At 46.2% G+C, this 24,000-nt stretch overlaps 2 protein-coding genes across 3 annotated transcripts in view; both read left to right on the forward strand.

Moving 5' to 3' along the window:
- Positions 1 to 18,215, forward strand: part of grin2ab (glutamate receptor, ionotropic, N-methyl D-aspartate 2A, b) — a 92,317-nt gene extending 74,102 nt beyond the window's left edge. For both annotated transcript variants that reach the window (XM_042104018.1, XM_042104019.1), the window contains exons 10-16: positions 5,421 to 5,574; positions 6,566 to 6,691; positions 8,416 to 8,645; positions 12,400 to 12,560; positions 12,702 to 12,889; positions 13,456 to 13,694; positions 15,948 to 18,215. In XM_042104018.1, coding sequence (XP_041959952.1) covers positions 5,421 to 5,574; positions 6,566 to 6,691; positions 8,416 to 8,645; positions 12,400 to 12,560; positions 12,702 to 12,889; positions 13,456 to 13,694; positions 15,948 to 17,888 — 3,039 coding nt within the window. In that variant the 3' untranslated portion in view covers positions 17,889 to 18,215. The remainder of the gene's footprint in view (positions 1 to 5,420; positions 5,575 to 6,565; positions 6,692 to 8,415; positions 8,646 to 12,399; positions 12,561 to 12,701; positions 12,890 to 13,455; positions 13,695 to 15,947) is intronic.
- LOC121718522 overlaps positions 1 to 24,000 on the forward strand; it is an 823,508-nt gene that overhangs the window by 506,490 nt on the left and 293,018 nt on the right. The window lies entirely within an intron of this gene.

Here is a 24,000-nt window from a genome sequence, read left to right on the forward strand (position 1 = left end):
GGCTTCATTATGCATCAGTATTCAGTCAGGGCAGATGTCAACTTTCAGCTACCCCCCCCCCCCCCCCCCGAAAGTTCATGAACTCGTTCATATTTTGGAGCGAACGTGAACTAAACGTACTGTATTAGGCTACTACTGCCTGATGAACGTTACTGTGAACTCGTTCATTCTGGTGTCTGTGAACGGCACGCTCTTTCAGTTTAACTTTGTTGAATAGGGTGTCAGATTTCTACAGAGCCTTCCACGCGAAAACCCGGCTAAAACACACTGTAAAAAGGCCTTAATATGGCAGCATGCAGGTCACCATTTGTCAAACTATGGGCCGCGGTCCGCAATGTGGACAATGGTCTGCAGAGTGAAATTATTCCCGGGCCATCGTCTGATAATTTGCTGTGCAATTGATCAAGGAGCAGCGGACAGAAAAAGAAAACAAACATTTCTGCAATTAGTAGGAAATACTTGTTTGGTGTCATCAAACATAGAGAATTAAGTCGTGGTATGGGCGTTTATTCAATGCATGCGTGTGCACATTGGTAGCAAAGCTAAGCTTCAACCTATTGGAAGGCTATTTAATTATGAAACGACATTTAATAGAACGACGTGGATTTATGCAACTTCCATAAAAAAACAGAGCACAGACTATATAAAACACTGTTTGGCATTAAGTATTAAAGTCAGCCAAAAGCTATTAATTAGTCTTAGTTAAAGATAGTTAAAGATCTCCAGATCAGTGATTTACACATGATCTGATCCGCCATTTACCATTCACAAAAGCTGGTATTGTGTTTCCTGAATCCTTACATTCAGACATTCAAATGAAATGTAATTAGCATATAAATATTCTATCAGTGTATGATGCTTGCATGAGAGAAACATCCCAGAACAACGGCACCCATATAACTGCTGTTGTTTTGAGAAGTATTTCTCATGCAAGCATCATGCAACAATGCAAAAACAATTAAACTATTGTAGGCCTAATTATATTTTACATTAGTAAAGCAGTACTCTGATGTGCATGTTTTCACAAACTTTTGTGAACAATCTTAGCACTTTAAACATTGACTGTTTTGAAGTGCATGTATAACAATATAGTATAAAAATAATAATAATTGTGATATCATTATGATAATTTGATGGGGGGTGGGAGGAGGGGGTGGGTTCATGTAGGTGGGCCCTATGACCCCAAAGTATGCCTTGACTGGGTCTCAGGTCAAAGAAGTTTGAGAAAGGCTGATGTAGACGACAAAGCAGCAAGGAGGCATCGTATGATCATTTAAACAAGTTTTATGGCAAGGTCGGTGAGGATGGGAAAAATAGTACATTTCTGTGCAAACTTTGCCCGCACTTCAGTCACAGTCATTATTCATTTAATCATTAAATAAAATACAGTACACGTCTTGGTTCAATAGGTTACGTGCAGTCATTTTAATATGTTTTAATAAACATTGAACCAGTCCGGCCCTCGGCTTGTAGCAAATTTGTTTTTTTGGCCCTCTAATGTATTTAACTTTGACATCCCTGCCCTAACACTAACTCTACGTAGCAAGTGAAAAGATGAACTAGTTACAGTCCAAAATGATGTGGTGAAAATTACTCCCAAGACAACTGGTGTGAGACTGCAGCTTTATTCACGACGCCGGGAGCATGTTACCCACATGAAATGTCAAAGTAACAAGCCCACACATCTGTGGGTGAAGCCAACTCTTATACCTTACCCCACACCCATGGAAAATCACAAGTTGTCACCCTCCAGTGATCACCTAACCATCTGGTATTTTAACAGAGATAAGAAATGTTTACGACCCCCCCCATCCTGAGGGTTACACAGTTCGGTGACACAGGGGTTAATTTAACTAAACATTCCAACATAGGAGTTTCCGTAAACACAAGGGTCAGAGTAAGGAGATGACAATTAGATTTCACTACATGTATATAAGGTATACTAAACATTCAATGAGAAAAATAAAAATTATCCCACAATTACTTTAAGGCATAAAATGCACATTGATAAGTAAATATTCCATGATCACTAACCTTGGGTCTCTTTAGAGTGTGCTGAAACAATCAAATTATCATTCTGTGTTGTTTCATTTCACTATGTTCAGATTGTTCACGTCTGTTTGTTATGTTTACAACCTTGTGGTTGGAACGGTTTCAAAATAAAAGCCCCCGAAACAGAGTAGGAAAACCAAAAAAAGTAAACAGCACAAGGAACGAAAATTAAGATAATCATGACACCCCTATCTGTTGTTAATATGTGACATAAAGTAGTCTGTTGTGGTGTGTTGTTAATATGTGATATGAAGTGGTCTGTTGTAGTCTGTTGTTAATATGTGACATGAAGTAGTCTGTTGTGGTGTGTTTTTAATATATATGAAGTAGTCTGTTGTAGTCTGTTGTTAATATGTGATATGAAGTAGTCTGTTGTAGTCTGTTGTTAATATGTGACATGAAGTAGTCTGTTGTTAATATGTGATATGAAGTAGTCTGTTGTAGTCTGTTGTTAAGTAAGGGATAATGTATAGAACGCCGGTCATTATTGGGAAAATAAGTCCTGTCAGGGCGAACCGGACCCCGACGCACAGCGGAGGGGTCTTGTTCCGCCCTGAAGGGACTTATTTTCCCAATAATGACCGGCGTTCTATACATTATCCCGCTTATTACACGGCTACTTGCCAAAACGAAAATAATAAACTTCCAACGATATGACTTTAGCCTACATAGCCTAGCCTATTTGTTACCGTTTCATCGTGGTAGTGATATGTGATATGTGGTAGTGATACGTATCAGAAGCACAAAACCCGTTGCCATGACAGCGGTAATTATATGTTTGCAGCGGTAATTACATGAAAATATTTTACCGTAGAACTTTGGGAAATCCCATTCCAGCCAATGGAGCGTTCTACTTGCCTTGTGAAGAGCCGTGTAATAATATGTGATATGAATTAGTCTGTTGTGGTGTGTTGTTAATTAATATATATGAATTAGTCGTCTGTCATTTTGTTATGTGATATGAAGTAGTCTGTTGTGGTCTGTGGTTATGTTATGTGATATGACGTCGTCTGTCATGTTCTTATGTGGTACAAAGTAGTCTGTTTTGGTCTGTTGTTATGTTATGTGATATGACTTAGAACAGGAGTGGGCAAACTGTGGCCCGCCAAGCACTTTCATCCGGCCCGCCGAGCATTTCATTTAGTTATCAGGCTGCTCGCTACGTTGGTTAGCTTTACTGCAAACTGTTTTTCACTCTTTTTAGAGAATATTTACAATGTCAATGTCAAAACATCATGTTATAGAGATGATAGATGATACTCTTTGTTATCTCCTTTGCAGCAGATCTAACTTGAACGTTATGTTCCTTCATTTATTTGGGAACGTGTCTGAGCGCTCATGAGAGGGAGAGAGAGCAGCAGGTTCCAGCTGGCTTGTCATTGTTGATAATTTATATCTCCTTATCAGAAACGTTTAAAAGGAAATCATGAAGGCAACAGTCGTGACCATTTGTAAACTGTGAGAGGGCACAGCCATAGGCACAGCACTAGCCATAGGGAGCGGAGCTGGCACAAGATCAATGAGAACTAAACGTGAATTGTTCTTAAAGCGACAGTGCACAATTTATACATTTGTGATAAACTAGCAGTATGTTTTTCAAGCAATTCATATTTTAAAACAAAATTATTATATATATATTTTTTTGTTTGGGGGGGGGGGGGGGTTGGGGATGCGGCCCGCCGGCCAATTTTCAAAACCCAATGTGGCCCTTGAGCCAAAAAGTTTGCCGACCCCTGACGTAGGGTGTCGTGTTGTTACGTGATATGAAGTAACCTGTCGTGGTCTGTCGTTATGTTATTTGATATGATGTAGTCTGTCGTGTTATTATGTGATATGATGTAGTCTGTTGTGTTGTTATGTTATGAGATATGATGTAGTCTGTCGTTATGTTATGTTATATGATGTAGTCTGTCATGTTGTTATGTGATATGATGTAGTCTGTCGTGTTGTTATGTTATGTGATATGATGTAGTCTGTCGTGTTGTTATGTGATATGATGTGGTCTGTTTAAGTCTGTCGTTATGTTATGTGATATGATGTAGTCTGTCGTGTCAGTATGTTATGTGATATGATGTAGTCTGTCGTGTTGTTATGAGATATGATGTAGTCTGTCGTGTTATTATGTGATATGAAGTAACCTGTTGTAGTCTGTCGTTATGTTATGTGGTATGAAGTAGTCTGTCGTGTATTTATGTAGTATGATGTAGTCTGTAATTTTGTTATGTGATATGAAGTAACCTGTCATGATGTAGTCTGTCGTTATGTGGTATGATGTAGTCTGTCGTGTTGTTATGTGATATGTAGTCTGTTGTTATGTTATGTGATATGATGTAGTCTGTCGTGTTGTTATGTTATGAGATATGATGTAGTCTGTCGTGTCGTTATGTGGTATGACGTAGTCTGTCGTGTTGTTATGTGATATGATGTGGTCTGTTTAAGTCTGTCGTTATGTTATGTGATATGATGTAGTCTGTCGTGTCAATATGTTATGTGATATGATGTAGTGTCGTGTTGTTATGAGATATGATGTAGTCTGTCGTGTCATTATGTGATATGATGTGGTCTGTCGTTATGTTATGTGGTATGAAGTAGTCTGTCGTGTTGTTATGTGATATGAAGTAACCTGTCATGATGTAGTCTGTCGTGGTCTGTCGTTATGTGGTATGATGTAGTCTGTCGTGTTGTTATGTTATGAGATATGATGTAGTCTGTCGTGTCGTTATGTGGTATGACGTAGTCTGTCGTGTTGTCATGTGGTATGATGTAGTAGAAGTAGTATGAAGGGGCAGTTTGGGTTTCAACGGTGCAGTTTGATTGATTGATTCAATAAATGGGTGTTAAATTCCTCTCTCGGCCCTCTCTGTCTCCCACTCTATGTGTGTGTGTGTGTGTGTGTGTGTGCGTGCATGTGTGCGTGGTCTCTAGGTGGTGTATAAGAATGCAGTAATGGCTGATATCTCTCCTTCTATGTGTGTAGGTGTGTGCGTGCAAGAGAGAGAGTGTGTGTGTGTGTGTGTGTGTGTGTGTGTGTGCGCGTGTGTGTGGTCTCTAGGTGGTGTATAAGAAGGCAGTCATGGCTGATATCTCTCCCTCTGTGTGTGTGTGTGTGTGCGTGTGTGTATGTGTGTGTGTGTGGTCTCTAGGTGGTGTATAAAAAGGCAGTCATGGCTGATATCTCTCCCTCTGTGTGTGTGTGCGTGTGTGTATGTGTGTGTGTGTGGTCTCTAGGTGGTGTATAAGAAGGCAATCATGGCTGATATCTCTCCCTCTGTGTGTGTGTGTGTGTGTGGTCTCTAGGTGGTGTATAAGAAGGCAGTCATGGCTGATATCTCTCCCTCTGTGTGTGTGTGTGTGTGTGTGGTCTCTAGGTGGTGTATAAGAAGGCAGTCATGGCGGTGGGATCTCTGACCATTAATGAGGAGCGATCTGAGGTCATTGACTTCTCTGTACCCTTCGTAGAGACCGGCATCAGTGTAATGGTATCCCGTAGCAACGGAACAGTGTCACCCTCTGCGTTTCTGGGTAACCAAGGCTTCTTTTCAGATTCTCACGCACACACACACACACACACACACTAGGGCTGTCATTCTAATTAAAATAAATCCTGTTTGATAATCGAAACTGAATGTAGATGAATTCGATCATATTATCGATTTATAATCGATTGTCAAAATAAGTTTCACGTTTCAAGGCTAAATATAAGCCAATCCAGTGACAAAAAGCGTGTATAAAGAGGGTGTCAGAGATTTGAGACAGCGATTTATCAGAAGATGTATTTACTGAAGTTTTGTTCATTTTCAAAAACAATTAGCAGAGAGTTTACTGCCAAAACATTTTGCTTAAACACAAAAACGAAACACGTAATTGCAGGCTATGACATGGCTGCATTTACGATTTGTTCATAGCTTACATCTGTGGGCCTGCATGTTGGTGGTGTTGCTATAGTAGCCCGCATGTTGGTGGTGTTGCTGTGGTAGCCTACGGCAATTCATGTTGGTGGTGTTGCTATGGTAGCCTACGGCAATTCATGTTGGTGGTGTTGCTATGGTTTTGCCATATGGAAATCCTCAGTTTACTTGGGGTTGTTACTCTAGTTGTTCAGGGGCACGTTTCTAGAAAAGTTAGCAACGATGTTGCTCAACCACCGTGGTACGACGCAACTTGCGACCAAACAAGGTCAGTTTCCAGAAAGCATCGTACCTGTGTCGCAACTTGCGACCAAACAAGGTCAGTTTCCAGAAAGCATCGTACCTGTGTCGCAATTCGCTACCTCCGACGTTCGAACACCATAGTTCCAACAACGTTGTTGATGATGCAGCGATACATATCATTGGTGGAAACAGTGACAACGTGTAATACCCCACCCCCACACATGCCCACCCACCCACACACACTCTCACACACGCAGACACACACACACACTCTCACACACACACTCTCACACACGCAGACACACACACACACACACACACACACACCCAGTTCAGTAACTTTGTCTCCTCGTCTCCCCCAGAGCCCTTCAGTCCTTCCGTGTGGGTGATGATGTTTGTGATGCTGCTCCTCGTCACGGCGATAGCCGTTTTCCTCTTCGAGTTCATCAGTCCACTGGGCTTCAACAGAAACCTCGCTCAGGGCAAAGGTACACACCCACGGACACACCCATTAACACGCCCACTACCCTACAGAAACCTCGCTCAGGGCAAAGGTACACACCCACGGACACGCCCATTAACACGCCCACTACCCTACAGAAACCTCGCTCAGGGCAAATGTACACACCCATGGACACGCCCATTAACACGCCCACTACCCTACAGAAACCTCGCTCAGGGCAAAGGTACACACCCATGGACACACCCATTAACACGCCCACTACCCTACAGAAACCTCGCTCAGGGCAAAGGTACACACCCATGGACACGCCCATTAACACGCCCATCCACACGCCCACTACCCTACCCACACTCCTCTCCCATTGGCCCACTACCCTACAGTCCTACCCACACTCCTCTCCCATTGGCCCACAGTCCTACCCACACTCCTCTCCCATTGGACCACTACCCTACAGTCCTACCCACACTCCTCTCCCATTGGACCACTACCCTACAGTCCTACCCACACTCCTCTCCCATTGGCCCACTACCCTACCCTACAGTCCTACCCACACTCCTCTCCCATTGGCCCACTACCCTACAGTCCTACCCACACTCCTCTCCCATTGGCCCACTACCCTACCCACACTCCTCTCCCATTGGCCCACTACCCTACCCACACTCCTCTCCCATTGGCCCACTACCCTACCCACACTCCACTCCCATTGGCCCACTGACACCCTCACTCACAGAGCACAGGTGCCCCACTACCCTAAATTTCTACCCACACTCGGCTCCCATAGGCCCACTGCCCTGCTCATACTTCACTCCGATTGGCCCACAAATGCAAATGTTTTCCAACCCCTTTTTTTTCCATATGATTTATTTTCCCCTCATTGTCAGACCCTCTCCTTCTCCTTCACCCTTCGGCCGTAACATAGATTTTTCTTCACAGTGGCCATTTTAACGTGCCATTATAATTATGTCTTTAATAACACCTGGGCCTGCCATATTTCATGTCATGAAAGGGATGGTTCAGGATTTTGGACATAGGACCTCATTTCCAAGTTGGCAAGTATGATATTTATCAGTGGAGACCGTTTTCAACATGTTTCATCCAGTCCTTCTAGTTGCAGAGTTTGCAGTTGCTAGGCTAGGGCAAGTCATCAGTATGTGTTAGCCTGCCACTAAAAACAGTCTTACCCACCCCAAAGTACACCCGAGGCAAATAAACCCCAGACAATCGCTGTGGGGTTTGGTGTTCAATAACCCTCTCTCTCTCTCTCTCTCTCTCTCTCTCTCTCTCTCTCTCTCTCTCTCTCACTCCCTCTCTCACTCCCTCTCTCTCTCTCTCTCTCTCTCTCACTCCCTCATCTCTCTCTCTCTCTCCCCCTCTTCTCTCCCTCTCTCTCACTCCCCCTCTTCTCTCTCTCTCTCTCTCTCTCCCCCTCTTCTCTCTCTCTCTCTCTCACTCCCTCATCTCTCTCTCTCTCTCCCCCTCTTCTCTCCCTCTCTCTCACTCCCCCTCTTCTCTCTCTCTCTCTCTCTCCCCCTCTCTCCCCCTCTTCTCTCTCTCTCTCACTCCCTCTCTCTCTCTCTCACTCCCTCATCTCTCTCTCTCTCTCCCCCTCTTCTCTCCCTCTCTCTCACTCCCCCTCTTCTCTCTCTCTCTCTCTCCCCCTCTTCTCTCTCTCTCTCACTCCCTCATCTCTCTCTCCCCCTCTTCTCTCTCTCTCTCACTCCCTCTCTCTCTCCCTCTCCCCCTCTTCAGATCCCCATGGTCCGTCCTTCACCATTGGCAAAGCGGTGTGGCTGCTGTGGGGTTTGGTGTTCAATAACTCTGTGCCGGTGCAGAACCCGCGCGGAACCACCAGTAAGTTCATCGTGTCCGTGTGGGCCTTCTTCGCCGTCATCTTCCTGGCCAGCTACACCGCCAACCTGGCCGCCTTTATGATCCAGGAGGAGTTCGTCGACCAGGTCACAGGCCTCAGTGACAAGAAGGTGTGTACGTGTGTGTGTGTGTGTAGGCCTCAGTGACAAGAAGGTGTGTACGTGTGTGTGTGCGTGTGTGTGTAGGCCTCAGCAACAAGAATGTGTGTACGTGTGTGTGTGTGTGTAGGCCTCAGCAACAAGAAGGTGTGTACGTGTGTGTGTGCGTGTGTGTGTAGGCCTCAGCAACAAGAATCTGTGTACGTGTGTGTGTGTGTGTGTGTGTAGGCCTCAGCAACAAGAAGGTGTGTACGTGTGTGTGTGTGTGTGTGTAGGCCTCAGCAACAAGAAGGTTCCACTGCCTCCCTTCCTGATTACACTCCTGTGCCAGCGCTAGCATCACTTTCTCCATTGGTTGTATGTGTGTTAGCTAACACAGCTAACTGAGCTAACATACAGTACGTTCTCCATTGGTTGTATGTGTGTTAGCTAACACAGCTAACTGAGCTAACATACAGTACGTTCTCCATTTGTTGTATGTGTTAGCTAACACAGCTAACTGAGCTAACATACAGTACGTTCTCCATTGGTTATAATGTATATTATCTTATACTGCTAACTGAACATAGCAACCTCGTCCAATGTTAGTGTCATGTTCTCCATATGGTCTGTTGTGCTGCCAACGCTACCCCCTGATGTTCTCCCACTGTGCATCTCAGATGTTCCACTGTTCCTTTCTTCTTGAGATGTTGTGATGTGGTTATATTCATGTTCTCCTTGAGATGTTGTGATGCGGTGCTCCTCATGTTCTCCTTGTGATGTTGTGATGCAGTGCTCCTCATGTTCTCCTTGAGATGTTGTGATGCGGTGCTCCTCATGTTCTCCTTGTGATGTTGTGATGCGGTGCTCCTCATGTTCTCCTTGTGATGTTGTGATGCAGTGCTCCTCATGTTCTCCTTGTGATGTTGTGATGCGGTGCTCCTCATGTTCTCCTTGTGATGTTGTGATGTGGTGCTCCTCATGTTTTCATGATGTTAATATATTCTGAACCCTAACCTCCTTGTGATGTTGTGATGCGGTGCTTCTCATGTTTTCATGATGTTAATTCTGAATGAATATATTCTGAAGAGAATCTGAGATTCTTGTCATGTTCCTCTTATGATTGTGTGGTGTGCAGAAGGGTTGGGTAGTAGGGGATTACATGTAATCTGGATTACGTAATCAGATTACAAAAATCAAGTAACTATAGTCAGCCCAGATTACAATAAAAATGTGTAATCAGATTTCAGTTACATTGTTGGGGATTACCTGATTACATTTTATCATGTAAACAATGCAACACTTTTTTTATGATAGCCTAGCTATCTTTTAATTTGACAAGACGTTCACTTTTTAGACTTTTTTAAGATATAGTTAAGAACAAAATTATTCATACCCCATGAAAATATTGATTTCCTCTTGACCAATATGTTTGTTCTTACTTAAAATTACACTTGCACATGCCAAAAGGTTACAAGACAATGTGGTAAAAACATGGAATAAAAAAAAGTTAGTAGAAAAACCGGTAACGCTTTAGAATAACATGTGCTTATTAGGCGTTAACAGTGCATAATAAGCAGTTAACAATTCATAACTAACAGCTAGCTAACTGTTCATAACATTAAGTAACTGTTAACATGCAGCTTGTAAGTGTTTATAAGCAGCCTTTTAAGTTACTTACAAGCATATTTGTTAACAGTTGACGTGCAGCCTGTAACTGTTAACAAGCAGCATGTTAATGCTAGTTAACGGTGTATAAGATAAAAGGGTGGATAACTAATACGCTTATAAGACCTTTCTTAACCTTTTGTAGTAAATTTTGCAGCCCCCCAATCTAAAGCGAGGTCCACGTAGCCTATAGTTCCACAAGCCCAACCTTCTATCTCTATATATTTACTGTATCTATCTATCTAACTCGGTTAAGCTGTGAGAAATGCACCTTCAAAATTGCTGCAGCGAGCAGGATTTGAACCCCGATCTCCTGCGTCGTGAATTGCCGCGCTACTTACTGAGCCACATTCCTACCTATTATAACGACGAAATTGTTAATCTTGATTCTATATTCCGATAATGTTCTATATCATACAAGTTATGTTTTTTACAAATATGTTTCTGATGGAAAAGTGGTGTTTCATTTCCATAATCTTTATTGAGCGAACGCATAAAACAGTCAGTTTGTCAGCAGTCTAAAGATATTATGCCAGATTTGTATAGTTTGGTTACCTAGCAACCGAGGCTTATAGACGACAAGTGGGTGCGTTCAAAGTCTTGTAACGTTTGTGGAGAACTACGTTCGCAGACATTCATGGAAAACTGAAGGCAAACTGAAACATGTTTCAAATCCATCGCGAACGTTCGCCTAATGTTTGCGACTTTGAACGCACCCACTTGTCGTCTATAAGTCGCAAACATTAGGCGAACGTTCGCGATGGATTTGAAACATGTTTCAGTTTGCCTTCAGTTTTCCATGAATGTCTGCGAACGTAGTTCTCCACAAACGTTACAAGACTTTGAACGCACCCACTTGTCGTCTATAAGCCTCGGTTGCTAGGTAACCAAACTATACAAATCTGGCATAATATCTTTAGACTGCTGACAAACTGACTGTTTTATGCGTTCGCTCAATAAAGATTATGGAAATGAAACACCACTTTTCCATCAGAAACATATTTGTAAAAAACATAACTTGTATGATATAGAACATTATCGGAATATAGAATCAAGATTAACAATTTCGTCGTTATAATAGGTAGGAATGTGGCTCAGTAAGTAGCGCGGCAATTCACGACGCAGGAGATCGGGGTTCAAATCCTGCTCGCTGCAGCAATTTTGAAGGTGCATTTCTCACAGCTTAACCGAGTTAGATAGATAGATACAGTAAATATATAGAGATAGAAGGTTGGGCTTGTGGAACTATAGGCTACGTGGACCTCGCTTTAGATTGGGGGGCTGCAAAATTTACTACAAAAGGTTAAGAAAGGTCTTATAAGCGTATTAGTTATCCACCCTTTTATCTTATACACCGTTAACTAGCATTAACATGCTGCTTGTTAACAGTTACAGGCTGCACGTCAACTGTTAACAAATATGCTTGTAAGTAACTTAAAAGGCTGCTTATAAACACTTACAAGCTGCATGTTAACAGTTACTTAATGTTATGAACAGTTAGCTAGCTGTTAGTTATGAATTGTTAACTGCTTATTATGCACTGTTAACGCCTAATAAGCACATGTTATTCTAAAGCGTTACCGAAAAACCTTTTTTAACATTTTTATGAAAAATTGCGTGTTCAAAATTATTCATACCCTTTTTAAACAATCAATGGAAACATCTTTATTTACCACCACAGCTCTCAAAATGGTTCATAATACCCACCAAGCCTCTTCATGTCTCCACACCTTTTTAGCTGCAATCTGCTCACTTTTTTGACGGATTGAGGTCCGCTCTAAAATGTTGATATTGTTCTCTGTTAACCATTTCTTGCCTTGTTTGGCTGTATGTTTTAGATCATTGTGTGGTTTAATGTTCAAATGCTGCCTTTTGGGGAAGCCGTGGCCTACTGGTTAGGGCTTTTATTGAAGTAATCTAAAAGTACTCCTAAAGTAATCAGATTACATTACATGTTTTTGGTAATCCAACTGATTATGTTACTGATTACAAAAAATACCATGTAATTTGTAATCAGTAATGGATTACATTTCAAAGTAATCTGACCCAACTCTGGCAGAAGGTCTCCCCATGTCATGTTCCTGTGATGTTCCGCTAATGTACTTGTGTTGTGTTCCAGTTCCAGAGCCCATACTCCTTCTCCCCTCCATTCCGTTTTGGAACGGTACCGAACGGGAGCACTGAGAGAAACATCAGGAAAAACTACCCAGATATGCACCAGTACATGGTCAAGTACCACCAGACCGGCGTTCATGACGCACTCATCAGCCTTAAGACAGGGTGAGTACCACACACACACGCACGCACACACACACGCACACACACAGAGGGAGAGATATACTTGGTTACTCCACTAAAGTTTCCCCTCTGATTGGATGGATGTTGATGCCAGTTCTCCCCTCTGATTGGCTGGCGCTGTAGGAAGCTGGATGCGTTCATCTACGACGCTGCAGTTCTTAACTACATGGCGGGCCGGGATGACGGCTGCAAGCTCGTCACCATCGGCAGCGGCTACGTGTTTGCCACCACTGGCTACGGCATCGCCCTACAGAAGGGCTCCTACTGGAAGCGCCTGGTGGACCTCGCCATCCTGGGGATCATCGGCGACGGTACCGCACTTTAGCCTGTGATGTCATATCCTGTGTGTGTGTGTGACTGGTGGACCTCGCCATCCTAGGAATCATCGGCGACGGTACCGCACTTTAGCCTGTGATGTCATATCCTGTGTGTGTGTGTGACTGGTGGACCTCGCCATCCTAGGATTTAGCCTGTGATGTCATATCCTGTGTGTGTGTGACTAGGTGGACCTGACAACCTATATGGCTGGATATATTTGTGTGTGTGTTTGTTTAGATGAGATGAAGGAGCTTAAGGCCCAGTGTTTGACTGGTGTCTTCTGAGTGTGTTGTGTGTGTGTGTGTGAGTGTGTGTACGTATGTGTTGTGTGTGTGTGTGTGTGTGTTTAGGTGAGATGGAGGAGCTTGAGGCCCAGTGGTTGACTGGTATCTTGTGTGTGTGTGTGTTGTGTGTGTTTAGGTGAGATGGAGGAGCTTGAGGCCCAGTGGTTGACTGGTATCTTGTGTGTGTGTGTGTGTGTGTGTTTAGGTGAGATGGAGGAGCTTGAGGCCCAGTGGTTGACTGGTATCTTGTGTGTGTGTGTGTTGTGTGTGTTTAGGTGAGATGGAGGAGCTTGAGGCCCAGTGGTTGACTGGTATCTGTCACAATGAGAAAAACGAGGTCATGAGCTCGCAGCTGGACATAGACAACATGGCGGGCGTGTTCTACATGCTGGCGGCCGCCATGGCTCTGGCGCTCATTACGTTCGTGTGGGAACACCTGTTCTACTGGAGGCTACGCTTCTGCCTCACCGGGCGCTGCTCTGGACAGCCCGGCCTGCTCTTCACCATCAGCAGGGTGAGACACACACACACACACACACACACACACACACACACACAGAGATGATAGAGAGAGAGAGAGCGGAAATAATAAATAACAGTTACAGAGTAAAGGCGTGTGCCCTAGATAACACTGCTCATTAAGCTAACACAGCTCATTAAGCTAACACTGCTCATTAACCCTTAGAACCCGATTGACGCAAAGTGCGTCAAAAAACACACCCTTTCTTCTCTGTTACATTGCTCCGCGACTGTTCATCACAACGAGATAAAACCTTTATTTCATGACAGAGAAGAAGTGGGGCTTTCCAAAGAGACTACGTACGTGTCTGTACGATCAAGTATGAAAATTAAAAAATTGAAATTAAATCAAATTGCATCATATTTACAGTCTATACTTCTCTGCGTTCACCTGCGCACCCATTACTCTTGTTCGAATTACTCGCGAACCCGTGATCGCATAGATATGGCAAGCATATCAGATGAAAGAGGAGAAACAGGGCTATCCATTGGTACCATGGATATCGATCTTTCTGGCTTATAAAAACAGACGAAGTGACTGCAAAATATTAACGTCATGTACACAAACCAACGCTGCACACCCATTACTCTCGGAGTAATTACTCGCGGACCCGTGATCGGATATATATGCCACGTATGTTAGATGAAGGAGGAGACACAGAGCTATCATTTGATACCAAATACATCCTTCTGGGTTATAAAACAGACGAAGTGACAGCAAAATAATAACTTCATATAGCTGGACACGCTATCGTGTGTTTCTCTATGGCAAAACATGTTCATAATCCGGTTTTGAGATCCTAGCAAATTCCTGCATGGCATCCAATTCAAGGCTCACATTGCATCCCAATTTGTTCAACAAAGAAACACCTTTTTTGCCTTTACTTTGTTCATGGCAATGCAGTAAAAAGTTGAGAATCATCATGTGTGCATACATCATAGTCACACATGCTAACAGGCAAACTTGGGTCAAGTCAGGTCAGATCAGTTCGTGTCACAGATATGGAGTACAGAATGGTCATTTTTCATCACTAAATAAAAAATGGCATTTATTTCCGTAAATCACACACCACATATTTCTGTAAATTGCTCAGCCCCAGAGTATCCCTCCAACATGGCAATTATATTGCCCGTTTCAGGACAGTCTGCCCTACACACACATGAAATGCATGTAGAGCTATGAGCTTGCTGTGGTGAGATACAGGTCAAAATATAAGAATTTTTATAATATGATTTTTATATTTTAATTCTTTAAAAATCAAAATAAAATCAATGCTAGTACTAATACATGAAATGATAGCCTAGACTCTGCTGAAAAAAACAATATGTAATATGTGTGTGTGGCACTTACAATGACCAGAATAAATCCTTATGAATAAAGGTAGTGAAAATGCCCTAAAAACAGCTTAGGGTTCTAAGGGTTAAGCTAACACTGTTCATTAAGCTAACACAGCTCATTAAGCTAACACTGCTCACAAAGCTAACACTGTTCATTAAGCTAACACTGCTAATTAAGCTAACACTGTTCATTAAGCTAACACTGTTCATTAAGCTAACAATTTTTAAAGCTAACACTGCTTATTAAGCTAACACTACTCATTAAACTAACAATTGTATAAAGCTAACACTGTTTATTAAGCTAACAATTTTATTAAGCTAACACTGTTCATTAAGCTAACACTGTTCATTAAGCTAACAATTTTATAAAGCTAACACTGTTCATTAAACTAACACTGTTCATTAAGCTAACACTGCTTATAAAGCTAACACTGTTCATTAAGCTAACAGTGCTAACACTGTACACAAAACTAACATTGCTTACAAAGCTAACACTGTTCACACAGCTAACTCAGTACATAAAGCTAACAATTTTCATAATGCTAACATTGCTCATAGAATTAGCATAGCACATAAAGCCAATACAGCACACAAAGCAAACAATAATGCTAATACTGTTCATAAAGCTAACATTGCTAACACAGCTCACATAGCTAACAGAGCTCATAAAGCTAACAATGTACATAGAGTGAACACTGCACATAAAGGTAGCATAGCTGACAGCTACTGGACCACAGAAATGATCTCATAAGGCAAATAGTGCTTATTAAGCTAGCATAGCTCACAGAACACTGTCAGGGTGACACAGCTAATTCCATTAATGTTATTCATTTAGGAAATAATTGCCAAAATGCTATCTCCTCTGTTTCTGTGTGTGTGTGTGTGTGTGTGTGTGTGTGTGTGTGTGTAGGGCATATGGAGTTGTATCCACGGTGTGCATATTGAGCTGAAGAAGCCTCCAGAGCTGGGCTTCAGCCCTCAGCAGAACATGCTGCATCTCCTCAAGTCGGCCAAGGAGCTGGTCCCCGGTCGCCAGGCCAACCCCAACATCCTGCCGCCACCCCCAGGCCTGCTCCAGATCATGGGCGCCGCCAAGAGCAACAGCCAGGCGGCCAAGGACACCGTCTACAGCAACACCGGCAGCCTGGTCAGCAACCGGCTCAAGGAGCCGCTCAACAACGCCGCGCTGTTGCCAGGGCAACGGGTGCTGACCATGACCGACGCACCGCACAACCTGCCGGGAGGAGGAGGGGGTGGGGACAAGGGCGTGTCCAATGGGGCGTCGCGTAACCCTCCTCCTGCCGCGTCCAAGCCCCGCGCGCTCTGGAAGAAGTCGGTGGAGACGCTTCGCCAAGGGGCGCCGCCGGGCTCCGAGGATCCGTCTTCCGCGGCCCCTGCCGCTGTGTCCATGGCGACCGCCCCGGCCGCACCGCTGGAGTCACGGCTGCCCATGAAGAGCCAGCGCTACCTGCCCGAAGATGCCCCCGACCTCTCCGCCGCAGAGGGCAAAGGTCACGGAGGCAACGGCGCCCCCGGCAACAACAACAAGCAGGTGAAGGAGCCGCCCACGCTGCGCAAACGAGGGCGGCTGCCTCGCGACCTCAGTGACCTCGAGCTGTCGACGCTGCGCAGCCAGCAGAGCGGCAGCATCCAGAGCAACCACACCACCTCCGGAACCCTCCACCACCTCTTCAGCCAGAGCAGCCAGGGCAGCGGAGTGTTCACCATAGACTCCGCCTCCCTCGACCAGGAGCCTGCCGCCCTGCACTTCCCCGACCTCTTCAGCGACCACCACCATCACCGCGACAACGGCGGCAAGGCCAGCACCAAGGGCCCGGCGGGACCCGGCCAGCAGCCAATCCTGCAGCTGAACAGCAGCCTGCTCTCCAGCCCGCCCCCACACCTGGCTCACGCCGCCCACCCCGACGTCATGGCGACGGCCGTGGCGAAGGAGAAGAAGTACAACACCTACGGGAAGCCGGGGATGGGCGGGGCCTCTGGCGGCGGCGGACCTCAGACCCACTGCCGCAGCTGCCTGTCTCGCCTCGGGGGCTCGTCCGGGAGCGGTGGCGTCGCAGGTGGCGGCTACTCGGGGCTGTACACGGTCCGTTCGCCACCGCTGCGCTGCGACGCCTGCCTGCATTCCGCCAGCCTCTACGACATCAGCGAGGACCAGCTGCACCCCAACGACCCCCCCCCTCCTCCGCAGATGCCCCAGTCGCCCTCCTTTACGGCCTATCTGCCCCAGAACGACCCGTCGCACCCCGAGGGCGGTGGCCTCATCAGCCACTTCCAGACGGAGGAGCCAATCCGGCGCCAGCACTCCTACGAGAACCTGCCAGGGCAGAGTGGGCCGCGCCGCGTCAGTCTGCAGGAGGCTAGCCCCTACGCCAACCTGCCCCCGGTGTCCCCCTCTCCGGCGCCCCCCGGTGGCCTGGCTGGCATGGCGGGCGTGAGCGGGCTGGGCGTGGGCCGCCGGAGCAAGTCGCTGTACCCGCTGCGCCCGTCAGAGAACCCGTTCCTGCAGACGCTGCGTGACGACCAGCGGTTGGCCCACGGCCGCAGCTCCACGGACATCTACAAGCAGCTGGTGCCGCTCACATTAGGCACGGGCATGGGCACGGGTGGCATGACCCCCACCTCGCCCTCGCCCTCTCACGTCCATGCCCACCACGCCCACCACGGCCACGCCGCGCTGCTGGCCTCCGAGCTGTTCTACCCGGAGCACATGATGCCCTACGTGGCACCGCCACCTCCCCTGCAGGGCACATACCCAGCGCCTCGCGCCATGAGCGCCGGTGGGGCCCGGCGCGTCTACAAGAGGATGCCCAGCATCGAGTCCGACGTCTAGACCTCCCCAGGCCTACAGGGGGCGCCCCCCCTCGGGGCGGGTTGTCTAGGCGACGCAGGAGAGCGGGGGTGGCCATGCATGTCGTCTAGGCAATGCAGGAGAGAGGGTGTACATGTGTGTGTAGGGTCCAGCTGACTCTGGGATGAATCTGGGTTGGTATGTGTGCATCTGCTGTGGCTTGAGGAACAAATCAAGGGGGTAAATTCAGAGTAAGTAAGATCAGGACCAAATTGGGCTAAATCAGAACTAATTCCTGGCTAAATCAAGGATAAATCGGGGCCAGGACAGGGGCAAATGAAGGCAAATGTGGGGCAAATGAAGGCTAGATGAGGGGCAAATGAAGGCTAGATGAGGGGCAAATGAGGGCTAGATGAGGGGCAAATGAAGGGCAAATGAAGGCAAATGAGGGGCAAATGAGGGCTAGATGAGGGGCAAATGAAGGCTAGATGAGGGGCAAATGAGGGCTAGATGAGGGGCAAATGAAGGCTAGATGAGGGGCAAATGAGGGGCAAATGAGGGCTAGATGAGGGGCAAATGAAGGCAAATGAGTGCTAGGTGAGGGGCAAATGAGGGGCAAATGAAGGCTAATGAAGGCAAATTAGGGCTAGATGAGGGGCAAATGAAGGAAAATGAGGGGCAAATGAGGGGCAAATGAGGGCTAGATGAGGGGCAAATGAGCGCTAGATGAGGGGCAAATGAGGGCTAGATGAGGGGCAAATGAGGGGCAAATGAAGGCAAATGAGGGCTAGATGAGGGGCAAATGAAGGAAAATGAGGGGCAAATGAAAGCAAATGAGGGCTAGATGAGGGGCAAATGAGGGCTAGATGAGGGGCTAGATGAGGGGCAAATGAGGGGCAAATGAAGGCAAATGAGGGCTAGATGAGGGGCAAATGAAGGCTAGATGAGGGGCAAATGAAGGAAAATGAGGGGCAAATGAAGGCTAGATGAGGGGCAAATGAAGGCAAATGAGGGCTAGATGAGGGGCAAATGAGGGCCAAATGAGGGCTAGATGAGGGGCAAATGAAGGCAAATGAGGGGCAAATGAAGGCTAGATGAGGGGCAAATGAAGGAAAATGAGGGGCAAATGAGGGCTAGATGAGGGGCAAATGAGCGCTAGATGAGGGGCAAATGAGGGCTAGATGAGGGGCAAATGAAGGCAAATGAGGGGCAAATGAAGGCTAGATGAGGGGCAAATGAAGGAAAATGAGGGCTAGATGAGGGGCAAATGAAGGCAAATTAGGGGCAAATGAAGGAAAATGAGGGGCAAATGAAGGCAAATGAGGTCTAGATGAGGGGCAAATGAGCGCTAGATGAGGGGCAAATGAGGGCTAGATGAGGGGCTAATGAAGGCAAATGAGGGCTAGATGAGGGGCAAATGAGGGCTAGATGAGGGTCAAATGAGGGGCAAATGAAGGCAAATGAAGGCTAGATGAGGGGCAAATGAAGGCAAATGAGGGCTAGATGAGGGGCAAATGAAGGCAAATGAGGGGCAAATGAGGACCAGCTCAGAGACAGAGTCAGCTGTAGTAGTAAATAGTGATTTTTCTAGGTGTTGGTGTGTGTGTGTGTGTGTGTGTGTGTGTGTGTGTATGCGTGTGTTCGGGTGATGTAGGTTTAGATATGGGGGGTGGGGGGGTTAAAGGGTTCCAGGTTGCCTGTGCTCCTGTGTGACAAACTTTTCCACTTGCAATCTATTTCTGCATCAGGGTCAAAGGTCAAATCACACGTCAGGTCATGACCTTCGTGCCTGCTGCTGAAGGTCAAATCACTTATCAGGTCATGACCTCCATGCCTGGTGGTGGGGTTCAAAGGTCAACTCTCACGTCAGGTCATGACCTCCATGCCTGGTGGTGGGGTTCAAAGGTTAAAGGTCAACTCTCACGTCAGGTCATGACCTCCATGGCTACTGGTGGCGCTGTGTCAAAGGTCAAATATCACGTCAGGTCATGACCTCCATGGCTACTGGTGGCCTTGTGTCAAAGGTCAAATGTCACATCAGGTCGTGACCTCCATGGCTACTGGTGGCCTTGTGTCAAAGGTCAAATGTCACGTCAGGTCATGACCTCCACGGCTTCTGGTGGCGCTGTGTCTTCCACAATCTTCTGAAGGTCAAAGGTGAAGGGTGGGGGCCAATGCACACGGACTCTGCAACGGCACCCACTCTGAGGCTGCTGACCATGTCCAGCCTGATGAACAAACAAACAAGTGGACAAACGAGTAAACAACCACATGGCAGAAAACAAGCAAACACTAATCGACAATCCAGAGGTGTACAAGCTGAACTCAGTGAGGCGGCTTCAGGACAGTATGGATTACATTGACCAGTGTTTTGATTTCCTACTGTATTTAGTTATTTATTTATTTATTGTTTGTTTATTATTTGCACTAAACACCCTGGAGAGCCAGACGGCAGCTTACTCTGGAAAATATCCGGCCCTGGTAGACACATACATATACACTCATTCACACAAACACACACACACATACATATACACTCATTTACACACACACACACACACACATAAACTCTCTCTCTCTCACACACACACACACACACACACAGATGAGGGCAGGTTGTTTTCCAGAGTGGGTAGCTCTATGGGGAAATGTGTTCTCTCTCTCTTTCTGTAAGTAGTCCTGTGCTAGAGCCAGAGAAGGCCCTTAGCTCCTGTAGAAACACACTCCTCCTCTCCTCCCCTTCTCCTCCTCCTCCTCCTCCTCTCCTCATCCCATTAGCTCCTGTAGAAACACACTCCTCCTCTCCTCCTCCTCAGCTCCTCCTCCCATTAGCTCCTGTAGAAACACACTCCTCCTCTCCTCCCCTTCTCCTCCTCAGCTCCTCCTCCCATTAGCTCCTGTAGAAACACACTCCTCCTCCCCTTAGCTCTTGTAGAAACACACTTCTCCTCTCCTCCTCCCTCTCCTCCTCTTCCTCCCTCCTCCTCCTCCCTCTCCTCCTCTTCCTCCTCCTCCTCTTCCTCCTCCTCCTCTTCCTCCCTCCTCCTCTTCTACTTTGTTCTATGCCCACTTACCAGGTCACCTGCATGCAATGAGTCCAAAATAAACACACACACACACACACATAAATATGTGCACACACACACACACTCCTGTGAGCACAAGGGCACAACCTGTATCTAAATCTGACTACCTGAAGATGAGTGTAATTCGACCTGTCTGAAACATGCACTCTGCACTCTGAACACTGCCAAACACGCACCGAGACAGAGATGGAGAACCAGAGCGTCTCAGACAGAGGGGGAACCACGCACCGAGACAGTCATGGAGAACCAGAGCGAATCAGACAGAGAGGGAACCAGAAAGACACACAGAAAAGAGAACCAGAAGGAATCAGACAGATGGGAACAAGAGGTCAGAACCAAACAGGGGAACCAGAAAGACTCACATAGAGGATACCCAGAGAGGGGAACCAGAAGAAATAGGAAAACCAGGGGGAATCAGACAGAGGAGAATCAGAGAGGGGAACTAGAGGAACTCCGAAAGAGAGGGGAGCTAGAAGAACTCAGAAAGAGAGGGGAACTAGAAGAACTCAGAAACAGGTGGGAACTTGGTGAACTCAGGTAGAGATGGGAACTAGAAGAACTCAGACAGAGAGAGGAACTAGACAGAGAGAAGTAGAGGAACTCAGAAAGAGAGAAGAACTAGAGGAACTCAGACAGAGAGAGGAACTCAGACAGAGAGAGGAACTCAGGCAGAGAGAGGAACTCAGGCAGAGAGGGGGAACTGGTAGATGGCTGCAGGTGAAAGGCCAACAGACATCTTTAACTCATCTTGGTTCTACACCAGTTCTCTGCCCAGCTCCACACATTAGCTCCTGCCTTCTAGATTTCCTCATCCTGGTTCTAAATTCCACAACAGTTCCCTACTGGTTCCACACATTAGCTCCTGCCTTCTAGATTTCCTCATCCTGGTTCTAAATTCCACAACAGTTCCCTACTGGTTCCACACATTAGCTCCTGCCTTCTAGGTTTCCTCATCCTGGTTCTAAATTCCACAACAGTTCCCTACTGGTTCCACACATTAGCTCCTGCCTTCTAGGTTTCCTCATCCTGGTTCTAAATTCCACAACAGTTCCCTACTGGTTCCACACATTAGCTCCTGCCTTCTAGGTTTCCTCATCCTGGTTCTAAATTCCACAACAGTTCCCTACTGGTTCCACACATTAGCTCCTGCCTTCTAGGTTTCCTCATCCTGGTTCTAAATTCCACAACAGTTCCCTACTAGTTCCAGACATTAGCTCTTCCCTTCTAGATTTTCTCATCCTGGTTCTAGAGTCCACAACAGTTCTCCTCCCAGTTCCACACGAGAAACCTCCCTTTAGGCTTTCTTCCCATTCTAGATGTTTCTAGGCGTCTTCACCTGACTCTAGACTTCTCCCCTGCCAGTTCAAGGCAGACCCCGACTTTTGAACATCTACTGACCAACATGATGATAAGTGAGGACATGGGATCAACATTATGATGCTAAGTGAGGACATGGGTTCATTCTGCTGGGAAGGAGATCAACATAATGATGCTAAGTGTGATGATGATGATGATGTCTATGATGATGTAATGATGGTAAAGGTCATGAAAATGATGATGATGATGTTCTTACATGTGATAATGGTGTAATAATAGCATGATAGAATGATGGATGCAAATAAGATTCTTCTTCCAGGTGGCAGAATTATGCAACCCAGGCAGCAGCTGACTAGGTCGAGACTGTTTATGTCTGGTACTAGGGCCATATTATGGGGCTGGATTAGACCTGGTACTGGGGCCATATCATGTCTAGTACTGGGGCTGGATTAGAGCTGGTAGTAGGGCCAGATTATGTCTAGTACTGGGGCTGGATTAGACCTGGTACTGGGGCCATATTAGGTCTGATACTGGGGCTAGATCAGATTAGGGCCAAGTTGGATTAGGGTTAGGGGCTAGGACCAGATTGAGGCCAGGCTATGTTAGGGTTAAAATCAGACAGGGATGGATTACTGCACGGGCCTGAAGCCCTGAAGCCCAAACCTTTGCATGGAATTATTGCCTCAATATCAACAAATCAGGATGTAGGCTATGAATCTGATTGAATTTAGTATTGGCCATCCCCAAAATGCACCAGAATACAGGAAATCACATCAAACAAATTAAACATCCCCCCCACATATACAACAATAAGTGGGGGGCCCTTAATACATCTGGGCCCAGGGGCCCGAAATTTCATAATCCGCCCATGAAATCAGATTGGGACCAGGTTGGATTACAGTTAGGATCAGATTGGGGCTAGGTTAGATTATGGTTAGGATCCAATTGGCACATGTCCTGGGGTCCTGTTGACTTATGTCGGCTGTTGCCAGGGAACTTGTTGCTAGGATGCAATACCTAAACAGGCCCCGCCCACCAAGCAGGCGGAGTCTCTCTCCTTTTGTTTTCAGGAGTTGTTCTGCAAGCGGAGCTCTTTCTTTTGAAGCATACTGATTTAATTGCGTACAAAGACTTTCGAATGAGAGACTGGCATGTGGAATCCCCTGTGCACACTCTCCCTGTAGATCTCTCCGAGTCCCCTGTGCACAAGCACTCACTCTCCCTGTAGATCTCTCTCTGACTCCTCCTCTCAGCATCCACACAGTGTTGTTGTCTAAGAGTAAAGTTTACACGCAAACACACACACTCCAGCCTCTTGATTGTGTTTCAGTGTGTGTGTGTGTGTGTGTGTGTCTGATGAGTGTGCCCATGTGATGAGTGTGTGTGCGCGTCTGTGCGTGTGTATGTTTGTATCTGTGGGAATCAAATTTAAGATTAGCTAGAAAGATTAGCTATGAATGTGGACTGAGGGCACATCACTATAAAAAGGGACGAGGGTATTGACTAAAACACATTCAACTGTGAGAGGCACAAAAGCCCGGCTTCAGAAAGTAAAAGTTCTGCCACAATTCCACCCATTCACTAAACCAGCTGATTCTAATTGGAACTAAACCAGCTGATTCTAACTCCACCCATTCACTAAACCAGCTGATTCTAATTCCACCCATTCACTAAACCAGCTAATTCTAATTGGCACAACTCCATTCAACAAACAAGCTGATTCTAATTGGCACAACTCCATTCACTAAACC

The sequence above is a fragment of the Alosa sapidissima genome, chromosome 9 (assembly GCF_018492685.1).
Source record: "Alosa sapidissima isolate fAloSap1 chromosome 9, fAloSap1.pri, whole genome shotgun sequence".
Lineage (NCBI taxonomy): Eukaryota > Metazoa > Chordata > Actinopteri > Clupeiformes > Clupeidae > Alosa > Alosa sapidissima.